Source organism: Coturnix japonica, chromosome 1 (genome assembly GCF_001577835.2).
Source record: "Coturnix japonica isolate 7356 chromosome 1, Coturnix japonica 2.1, whole genome shotgun sequence".
NCBI classification, from domain to species: Eukaryota; Metazoa; Chordata; class Aves; order Galliformes; family Phasianidae; genus Coturnix; species Coturnix japonica.
The window spans coordinates 74,858,321-74,869,695 of record NC_029516.1 but is presented as its reverse complement, the minus strand read 5'-3'; the positions used below and the strand labels follow the sequence as shown (position 1 = coordinate 74,869,695).

The 11,375-nt window shown below is 40.7% G+C and overlaps 1 protein-coding gene across 2 annotated transcripts; it reads left to right on the top strand.

Annotated features, from left to right (window-relative positions):
* Positions 1–8: 8 nt before the first annotated feature.
* On the top strand, positions 9–11,022 carry SLC35A5 (solute carrier family 35 member A5). Of its 2 annotated transcripts, XM_015875293.1 has the most exons (7): positions 9–128; positions 1,218–1,370; positions 2,060–2,158; positions 3,277–3,410; positions 6,066–6,133; positions 7,308–8,103; positions 9,212–10,241. In XM_015875293.1, exons 2-7 carry the CDS (start codon positions 1,241–1,243, stop codon positions 9,278–9,280), a joined length of 1,296 nt encoding a protein of 431 aa, XP_015730779.1. In that variant the 5' UTR covers positions 9–128; positions 1,218–1,240; the 3' UTR covers positions 9,281–10,241. The 2 variants fall into 2 exon arrangements, with proteins under 2 accessions (XP_015730779.1, XP_032303487.1); XM_032447596.1 differs by lacking the exons at positions 9–128; positions 1,218–1,370 and adding an exon at positions 2,258–2,278 and having other exon boundaries at positions 9,212–11,022.
* The last annotated feature ends 353 nt before the right edge of the window (positions 11,023–11,375 follow it).

The window sequence follows — 11,375 nt, the reverse complement described above, 5'->3', positions numbered from 1 at the left end:
CAGGATCACGTGGTTTGGGGGGCGGGGAGAGACCCGGAAGTGAGCTTGGATCACGTGGGCAGTTGTCATGGAGAACGAGGCAGCGCAGGAGGGGGAAGGCCCCGCCTCGTTCGGCTCCGCCCCGCCAGGTGAGGCCGTGGGGGTCCCGCTCGGAGGGGCAGTGGGAGGGGGGAGGTGCTGGGTGGTTGGGGGGTGGGGATTCGCGGTCGAGTTCGGTAAGAACCGGCCCTAGAGAGCCGAGCGTCGGGTGCGCCTTGTCGGTCCCCCGTCTCGGCGGCCGCCGCCTCCTGCGGGCCCGGCTCGTCCCGCGGCGTGAGGTGGAGACGTGGCAGGGAGCGGCGAGGCTGAAGTGCAGCCCATGAGGGAGAGCGGGGCCGGGTGCCAGAGCGTTGACTGTCCCCGTACCCCCCCAGTGCCGGGGCCGCCGCCCTTCCGTCTTTCGTTAGCGAGCGGCTGAGCTGCTGAAACAGCTGCAGGAAGAACCGTAGGTGGCCTGTGCAGCCCTGTGTGCTGGGGTTGGGAGCAGCAGCTGGTCTGGAACAGGCAGCCCGGTGTGGTGGGTGACAGCCCTGATCATGACACGGTGTTGGAACTGGATGGGCTATAAGGTCCTTTCCAACCTGACCCTTATGTTATATACATGCGTGTGTATTCAAAGCTAAAAGGCCTGTATAGAAATAACACAGAATCACAGAATTGTCAAGGTTGGAAAAGACCTAGAAGATCATCTAGTCCAACCATCACCAATACTTCCCAGCTAAATCATATTCATCAACACGACATCCAGACGTTTCTTGAACACTCCCATGGTCGGTGACTCCACCACCTCCCTGGGCAGTGCATTCCAATCCCTGACTACCCTTTCCGAGAAGTAATACTTCCTAATGTCCAGCCTGAATCTCCCCTGGCGCAGCTTAAAACCATTCCCTCTAGTTCTATCACTGATTACATGAGAGAAGAGGCCAATCCCCAGCTCACTAGAACCTCAGTATTCCATAGGTATCACTGTGTATGTGAGGTGTTTATTCCACTCTTGCTGGTCCACATATCACATCTTTTTCCCTTTTTAATAAAATAACTGTAGCATGCAGTCATGGCTCTCAACACAAACCAATTTGTTTACAATAACACAAAGCAATAAAAGGCACATGTTTCACCTCACTGTATCAGTTTCTGGAAGTACTGTTTATAATGTGTCTGTATTGTACCGTCCAAAGGGCGCTGACAGCAAGGCAGCAGAATGGAGAGCAAGTGCTGTCGTCGCTCTGCGGTTTGCTCCAAGACAACCATCTACACCTTCCTACTTGGAGGAGTCTTCATTGCTCTGGGCTCCAGTCGAATCCTCCTGATGAAATATTCTGCTAATGAAGGTACCATTGGGCAGTAAACATAATGAATGTCAAGTAAGATTTGTCATTTCAGGTATAACAGACACCCTAAAACCTAGCTTTCCATTGCATGAACTAAGACTTAAATTTCATTGGGTCTAACATAGAATAACAATTTGAGGTTACAAGATAACTGATCCTTTTGAAGATTAGCCTCAAAAGATGAGACAATAAATTACTTTATAGCTAATTTTCAAATATAAAGTTGGGCAAGCGCTATTAGTAGTGCATGACCAGTTTGATTCACAACATCTTTAGGGGAAGATGGTATAGTAGTGTGCAAGCTGTCTTACTGCTTCTCTTTTCAGCAAGCGTTAGCAAAATATGCTGTCAAAGAAAGGATAAAATCCCCAAGTAGGCTGTGTCATCCTGGAAGCTTTCTTCTAGTAGGCAAACATACTATATCATTGTTTGGGGGGGAAATATTACTGGTTTTATTCTTTTAAGAATGATGTATGTACTGTAAACTGAGAGCGATTGAAGAAAAGTTTCAGCACAGAAGGGCAACTGACTGGTCAAAAGCTGAGTACTCGTAATAGAAGTGCTAACGCTTCGTGTTTATGAGCAGAGGCTCTAATTCTGACTGAAGGGGTTAAAATGTTTCTTTTATCCAATTGTGAATGCGAGAGGAATCTGACGGTGTACTCTCTACAATTTGCTGAATCCCACAGATAACAAATACGATTATCTTCCTACGACAGTGAACATATGTTCTGAAGTAGTAAAACTGTTCCTGTGCGTGGTATTGGCACTATGGGTTAAGAAAAAAGGTGAGTATGTATGTTTAAAGTAACTAAGATGTGTTGACTTAATAAGATTTATTATACTTCATATCTTTTTTTTTCCCTTTTTTTTCTTCCCACTAATAGGTTCACATTTAATGGCATGAAGTAAGTCCTGATAATAATGTTCTCTGGGTTTATGTCTTCTATACACAATTATAATTATATTATAACTCTAATTTGTGCATTAAATTCAGATGTTCTCAAGTTGTTTGTGTGATAGCTGAAATGAGGACAGTGAGTTGAATTAGAAAGTGTAATGAAGACACAATCTAATCTCTTCTGAATTTTAGCACAGCATCGGGCTAGGGTAATAGGAGTTACCTCACTATGAAGACACAACTGAAAAGAAGCTTGTTACTGGCTACCATCTGGGTGCTAAATGAACAGATCCTCCATCTGTGTCATTATTTTGAGTCTAGATGAGATTGATAATCACCTAATACTGATGTGACTGTTTTGTGAGGGCTTTCTGGAGTGCTTTTTGGTCCTCAAAGAATGATTATGATGTGTTTTTGCAGCAGTGGAGAAATACTCTGATAGGGTAAAGGATTATCTAAGCATTTTTTTGCTGTTCCTGTTCAACCCTAGAACAGAACAAGATAAAATGGCAAAAGAAAAGAAAAAACAGAGGAGAGCAGGGCTAGAGATTGCAAATTTTTATCTCCTGGTTCTGATTCTCATGCGAGAAACCACTTGAGAAACCCTAATGCAGGTTTCTGTCTTGTGGACTGATTAGCAAAATCTGCTCAGAGAAGTTGTGGAATCTCCTTCTTTGGTGATGTTCAAGACTTATCTGAGTGCCTGCCTTTGTGACTTGCTTTAGGGAACCTACTTGAGGAGGTTTAGCAGGAGGGTTGGACTGGATGCTCTCTAGAAGGCTCTTCCAAACCTTAACAGTTCTGAGATTCCTTCATAGTTTCCTTAGCAAAGCAAGGATGTGAATGCTCGTAGACACTAGATTTCTGCTTTAACTGTGTGTTCTGCCTTGGGGCTGTCCTCTGTGTTGCCAGAATACAGTGATACCTATTCAAAGGGCTGTAAAATGGACATCTGATAATAAAGAAGTTATTTTTCCTATTCCTTTTTTTTTTTTTTCCTTTCAGAGGGCTGCTTAGATCATCCATTCGGATGTCTTTCCTGGAAGAATTTTTGTAATTCCATGAAATGGTCAATTCCTGCCTTTCTTTACTTTTTGGATAACTTGATTGTCTTCTATGTGCTGTCCTACCTCCAGCCAGTAAGTATGTGTGTACTGAATGAAGTATCTTTCAGTGTCTTAATAATAGATAAGACTAACTGTAGACTATCTACAGTTGCTACATTGACAATTGACGATTGATTTGTAATTATCTGAACAGCTAGACCATCCTTTCTCCTGCCAGTGGTCCAGTTCTACAGATCTCAGTAGAGAAAATGCACAGAAATATTCCTTTATCCTAAGTGATTTAGGAAGAGGCTGATTTTTTTAAGTATGGGGCAGGCTTTTTGTGTTTTCCATCCTTTGCCTCCTTCAATTCTGTATTTCTCAATATATTTGTACATGTTGCTGCTATTTGAGTTGTCCTTTTCTGTGTGGCAACTGCCACTTTATTTACACAACTTCACATATACATTTAATAAAATGATTAAAATGAATAATGCCCCTACCATTCTGTAATTCTGTGTAATCTGGTATCTTAAAATAAGTTGATGTTATTTTGTGTTCTTTGCTTTTTTTTTGGGGGGGGGCGGGGGGAAGGTAGGCGGGGGGGGGGGGGCGAGGGGGTAGAAGGAAATTCAGCTATAACTTTTATAATAGCCAAGTCTGATATTTAAAAGGCTATACGCTACTATTGCTTTCTTAAGCAGTTGGATTTGGCTGAGTTAGAGCAATCTTTTGTTAAGTGTACATTGCAGATTCTTTGTTGCGTGCAGACACTCATATGCATTCACATGTAAAACATTTCTCTCTCCTCAGAACATGTGCACTGAAGTTACTCTTCTTTGGAATTCTTAGTGTCTTTTATCTTTTACCTGATGAGTAGATAAAACTGTAACACCATCATGGCTAACTAGACAGAAATAGTAAATGAGGTAACCAAATACCTGTAAGGTAGAGTACCTTGATGGAGTTACAAAACCCTCAAAGTGAAAAGGCAGATGTGAGGCACCCAAAAGAAGGCAGCCATGCCAGGCTAAACTTTGTTTCATGTGAGTTTTAAAGCTAAATAGGTTTTGGACTGTGTTATACTTAGGTGAGCAGGCATCTCAAGTATAGAGTTGCTTCGGTGACCTCTTTTCTCTTGAAGCTTCAGCAGTAACCACAGTTATTCTTCAGTGTTTAGTGTATGTTATTTTTAGAGGCTTTGCTGGTAGTGCTGGTAGCATGTAAGCCACTAACATGGTGGTCTTTTGTAAATTTTTTTCCAATTCATACTTATGTGAGACAGAGGTCCCTGGTGGCCTCAGAATAAAGCAGCTCCAAATTAGCTCATTTTAACTATTCTTCCATAGATTTGGGTTGTGTTATGTTACCAGGGATGTTTCACGTATGCCGTGTTTTTGTCTTAGTCAAAAACTCAACCATTTTTTGCATGTTGTTTGCACATAAATTTTAACTCAAGCCTCTTTCTTCCACGGTGGCTTCTACCAGCTCCAGTTTCATCTTTTCATTCAATGTTTTCTTCCATAATTTTCACCCAACACGAATTTTTAACAGTTGTAATTTGACAAAGCATAAAATGAAGCTGTGATTTCTTAGGCAGACATGTCATGCATCAGCTTACTTGAGACCCTGTGTCATGCTGGAGTAAGTGATCCGAGAGAGACAGCATGGCTTCACCATGGGCAGATCATGCTTGAACAATCTGGTGGACTTCTACAGTGGAGATACAGCAACAGTGAACAAAGTTCTGAGAACAGCTCAGCATACAGTGTGCATGAACAGTGAACAAAGACAACTGATGTTGTCTTCTTTGACTTGTGCAAGGCCCTTGGCATGGTCCTCCTCTGCATCCTTTTCTCTAAATTGGAGATAGATGGATTTGAAGGGTGGACTATTTGGTGGATGAATATTTGGCTGGATCATTGCCAACAGACCACTGTGGTCAATGGATCTGTGTCCAGGTGGAGTCCTGTCACGAGTGGTGTCCCCTGGGGAGTCAGTTGTTTTTAACCATTGTTTTTTAACATCTTTATCAGTGATGTGGACAGTGAGGTCGGGTGTACCCTCAGGAAGTTTGTTGATGGCACCAAGCTTAGTGGTGCAGTCAGTATGACTGAAGAAAGGGATGCCACCCAGGGAGACCTATACAGTCTTGAGAAGTGGGCCCATGAGAGCCTAATGAGATTCAACAAAGTCAACTGCATGGTGTTGCACTTGTGTCAGGGCAATCCCAGATACGTGTACAGACTGATAGGAGAGCTCACTGAGCTCAGCTCTGTGGAAAAAGGACTTTGTGGTCCTGCTGGATGAAAAGCTTGACATGAGCCAGCAGTGTGCACTTGCACACTGTATGCTGAGCTGTATCAGAATAGGAGTGGCCAGCAAGATGATAGAGGTGATTGCCCCCCTCTACTTTGTCCTTATGAGGACAGAGCCTGGCTGAGGAACTTATCTGAGAGACATGTAAACTATTACCATTTTTGCCAAGTATGTTTTCAGCTGGATTTGTTTCCTGATGTCTTTGTTTCAGTACAGGTTTTTCCCCTGCAGTGGAACTGAGAATCAGTGCTTCACTTGATGCTTTGAAATGGCACTTAAATGTTATTTTAGCACTTTGCTGATGAAAGAAGATTCAGTAAGAGTGCCGCTTTCCACTCTAGTCTTCTTTCTGTAAGGTGTCACTGAAAGTTGGTGGGCTTTTGATATCAGCGTGTCTGAATTATAACTTTGTTCCTCTTCTTTTTCTAGGCAATGGCTGTGCTCTTCTCAAATTTTGTCATTATAACAACAGCTCTTCTGTTCAGGATAGTGCTAAAGTAAGTGGTACTTAATAAGGTAAACAAAACTTTAAATTTTGTCGTTCTAGCGTAGATACAGTGGTTACACTACAGTCTTTCTTTGTCTGATAGCAACAGTAATACTGTTTTCCTGTGACTACACCAACTTAGAGAAATGGCTTTGTGTTCTGCATATGAAGGTGCTGGAAATAATATTTAGAGTCTCCTACATATCTCCACATATTGTCACCTGCGACAGACTGCAAGTGATAGATGTTGAATGATCAGAATTAAGGTTTGGGTTTGTGTACCTTCATTTGTGCACTAAATTTCATACTTAATGATGAGCGTTACTTCTTTCCAGTCTGATGTAACTCTTAATGAAATGTAATCTAACAAGAAAGGATGAGATACATGAGAGTAAAATAGCTGTTTACAGTAATACTGTTCCTGCCCTAATATGTTTCTGGTGAATTGCATAGGGTGAGTCTCTTCTTTGTTATTCATGTGATAGGGAAAAGGATATTAGCTTTCATACACTAGCTGAAAAGTTATTTGTGGTGAGCCTTGAACAAAGATGCATTTTCCAAAAGAGCGTTTGGTAGTCTGGCCAAAGTGGTTTTTCTCAGTTCTTTGGTTTTATATCTCTTGTGATTCCACAGACGGCTTCCAAATTTTTGATGGTTTGTTTTTTTTTTTTTTTTTTTCTTCCCTCACACAATAAACTAGTTTTGTTTGATTGAGAGAGAGGGTAGTTACAATGGATAAGACCATTAGGCTTCGTACACCACATTTCTACCATCATAAAATAATTTAAAAGTGTACAAAATTGTGGGGGAAAAAAATGCAATGTTGTAAAGGTTTACCAGAGAGAGAATTATTTGAACGTCTGACTTCCTTTTAATCCTTCAAGTCTGTGATTATGTGGACAGCAGTTGATTTTTGGTGTCAGGCAACCAGCATCGAGAACTGACTTTATCTTGAAAGATTTTCCTTTCATTATCTCTACATTGGTTTATTCTCTATTCTGCATTTCTGTAATCACCAGGTAGGGATCCCCTTGCCAAAAAAAAAAAAAATCAAGATTTTTCATCATGCCATAGATAAGTAGTCAAGCGCAATGTCTTGTGTGTGCTTCATAGAGTTTGTTCTCTTGTCATTTAATTTGTGTGACCATGTTTCTAAAGTTTGTGGCTTTTTTGTCTACTCCTAGGCGAAAACTCTCTTGGGTACAGTGGGCATCTCTGGTCATCTTATTCCTATCCATTGTCGCCCTGACACTAGGAACTGGAGGCCATCAGCAAAGCTTGGCTGTGCACGGGTTCCATCACAGTATGTTTTTCAGCCCATCTAACCATTGCCTTCTTACTGCTGGACCAGAGGAAACATGCATGGAAAATAGTAGCTGTGGAGCACCAAGATTCCTTCCCGTCTTCCATTGGAATGTTACAAGTACCATGGCAGGAGCATTGAAACCTCTACGACTCAGTCTGGGACATCTGCTTATTCTAGTGCAGTGTTTCATTTCTGCTCTGGCTAACATCTACAATGAAAAGATATTGAAAGATGGAGATCAGCTTGCTGAAAGCATCTTCACACAGAACAGCAAACTGTATGCCTTTGGGGTGTTATTCAATGGGCTGATGCTTGGCCTACAAGCTAAGGACCGGAGGCAGATAGGGAACTGTGGATTCTTTTATGGGCACAACGTCTTCTCAGTGGCTCTCATATTTGTCACTGCTTTCCTGGGGTTGTCTGTAGCCTTCATCTTGAAGTTCCGAGACAATATGTTCCATGTTATGACAGCTCAGATCACCACTGTCATCATCACCACAGTGTCTTTTGTCATCTTTGACTTCAGGCCTTCTTTAGAGTTCTTTTTGGAAGCTCCTGTAGTGCTTCTTTCAATATTCATCTATAATGCCAGTAAACCAAGAGGCCTGGAATATACTGCTATGAGGGAAAGGGGCAAGCTCTTCAAAGGAGACACGTGGGAGAGGTCAAGTGGGGTAAGGCTTTTCCATACTTGTCTTCTCTGATTTTTTTTTCTTATTTCTCCCCTATTTACGCTATGGGATATGAACTGAAATTATTTGTCAACTGAAACACCAGTGTTCCTCGGTATTTGTTAATAATCTTCAAAAGTATTGCTTTCCTTACGAGACTTTTTAATTCGTGAATCCTAGATAAAGAATGCTTTTCTGCAGTGATTGTGCTGTGACCAACTTCAGCTTTGTACAAATTCTCTGTTGAGGATATTGCTGGCCCTGGGAATACAGAAATTGGAATTGATGGCCGGAAATTAGCAATACTTAAGTAGGACCCCATCATGAAGAAATTAATATTTGTTATTTAAGATTATTTCTGTCTTAACAAAGATACCCACAGACACACAGGTAATATTGGAGTAGACATTTTAATATTTTTTTGCACACAGCTTTTTCTCCAGGGCCTTTTGTGTGTTGTTTGTTTGTTTGTTTTTCCTGTCCCTAAATTGAACTGTAACCTAGACAACTCAAATATGGCACAGAGAGCTTACCCTTAGGAATCTCAGCTCATTCACCTGAGCTGATAGGTCAGTCTTAAGGGGAAGGAGTTCATGTCTCTGCATTCTGTGTGGACAGATGTATGTCTGTAACGTGTGTTGCATCCAGCAGAGAGTGCTGTCTCCATTTAATTCTCGGAAACACGAAGCTTCCTACAGATGTTTTCTGAAACTTACAGATGGCGCCCTTTTAGATGTTTGTTTAACAAACAGTATGTGGGTTTTTTTTTGTGTGGTTTTTGTTGTCGTTGTTGTTTATACCTGAAACTATCTTGTCATTTACAAGTGAGTATATGTGGTAAAAACAAAGAATACTATGTGAGCAAGTTTCCTGATGGTGGGCTACAAGTTTTTTCAGGGATCAAGCTTCAGAAAAAAGCATTAGAGAGATTGTCCCTTTTAAGCATATGTGTTCTAGAGTAAGATTTCAACATGCTGGTAAAAGATGAAGTCCTGGATGTTGATATAGAGATTGCTTAAAAATAAAATTTCTTCTCTCTTTTCTCTCTTTATGCATTGATAACAAGTTAACTTTTGTTAACGTTGTTTTCTTCTGCTTCTGGTTCTTGCAGGATGGAGAAGAATTTGAGAGACTGAACAAACCAAGCAGTGACATTGAAACAGACGAAGATTCACTCTAGCATGGAGCGGGCTGAGAAGAATGCTATTACTCATAGTGAGGGAATGTTCATATTTCCTTTTTTCCCTTTTTGCTGAATGATTGAGACTTCTTTGGGCCTAAATGTCAGAGATAGATGAGGAAAACATTCAAATATCTTAATTTGAGCCACACGTTTTTGAAAGCTGTTTTCCCTCTTACCATCTCTGCAAATGAAGAGTTTAAAATCTGCTGAAATAAACAAAGCTTATAATTGATGTGAACAAGAAGAAACTTGGACACTGGACTCAGTTGTGTGGGTGACATGTGCTGCATTGGAGGGCAGTCCTTTCTGCAAATACGCCAGCGTGTCTTTCATCACTTTGGTTGACTGTTGTGAAGCAGTGCAAATTCCTGTATGAATTCCTTAGTTAGCAAAACAAAGGTGATAAAACTTGTTCATCTTGCAGAAGCGGTGGGAGGACTGATTAGAATCTTCTAATTAAGCTGGCGCTAATAACCTTATAAATAATGAGGTGTAATGAGGCATATTGACTGTTCTATTGTATTTTGGCAAATCAGATTGAAATATCCCTAGTTGAGTGGAGGAGTCCCCCTGAAACAACCTCATCAAGCCTTGACTTGTGAATGTATAACAAATCAGATAATTTGGGTTAAGGATCCTTCAGATAGAGGAATTTCTAGAGTGTGATTTCAATGTGAATGGTTTTAATTTAATGTTCATTCCTGTCTTACACCAGTGTAACTCTGTACTGGCTCCTGTGGAGTCCTTTTTGATTCTTGGATGTGACTGAAGCAGAACAGATTTCACTTCAGCCACTAGCTCTCTCACATTTCCGGTATGAGACTGCTTAGTGCCTGTCTCCCAGTGTTTGGGGAAAATAAATTTGGAATGCCTTTGTAGAAAATAGTATACTTTACATGCAACTTATGTGGCCTAACATTGAAAGAGCCTGAATAAAACAAAAGTGTGTTCTTCAGTTTGAATGTATCATAGGATCTTTTCTTCATGTGGAAAGCATATATGTAGAGATTTACTTTATACTGAGGTCACCATCTGGAAGCGAATGTTACATAGCTACAGTGAGGCACTACAACATGTGGAGCACTGAGCAGGAGGGTACAGGTGTTGGTATCATTTGGCGTTGCTCCACCAGCTCAGGCTGATAAAGGTTTGCATTCGTTTTGTAGAGGGAAAAGTTACTCCGCAGAGTGTCAGGCAGGATGATCTCGGAATAACTGTTGGCTTGTATTTTGAGTGAGATGAAAAATAGGTTTCAAGTAATTCAGTGAATCTCAAAAATTGAAGGATGAAGTGAATAGGAATGCAGATAAGAGTTACTGATGTGTTCTTGGAAAGATTCTGTCAAAGGAATTCTTAAGGAGGTATGCAATAAGCTCAGCGTCAAACTCTCATACCACAGGATATAGTAATGCATTTCTCTGTGGAATGAGGACAGTTCTGTCTTTGTTCCCCTCTGCTACCCTTTTTCCAGGCTCTGTGTGCTAACAGCTTACTTACACATACTGTATTAATGGCTCATTGCTGTATTAATTGGCATACCTCCTGTTACTGGTCTGTCAAGAAGGGCAGCGTGTTTCCAGTTGTGGCCAATGGCTGTCGTAAACTACGTATGTGAAATTCCTATTCTGATTTCTGTTTTTTGGATGATGAATGTGAAATCTTATTGTTCTCTTTTTGTTTTTCCCCAGAAGCATAAGCTTTTTCGAGCATGCATTAAGAATAATTATACAAAAGAGAAATTACTGTTGTGGTTTGTTTATATGAGGTAACCTTGTAAGTAGTGTTGAGCTGAAAAACATTATATGGCTGATCTTGTTGTGCTTGCATAGTAGCTCATTTCAACAACAACAAAAAAACCCCTTGTCGTTTGGATCTGTACAGAATGAATAAGGTAGTATATTTGAGTGTTAATCCCACATGGTTTCACTGGTGTATGATGTCCTGCTTTGGGAAATGAAAGTTCAGTGTTATAAAACAAACAAACAGAAAAAAACCCTCAAACTGTTTGAGACTTAGTTGCAAAAAGACAGCTTTTTTTTTTTTTTTTTTTTTTTTTTTTTTTTTTTTTTTTTTTTTTTTTTTTTTTTTTTCT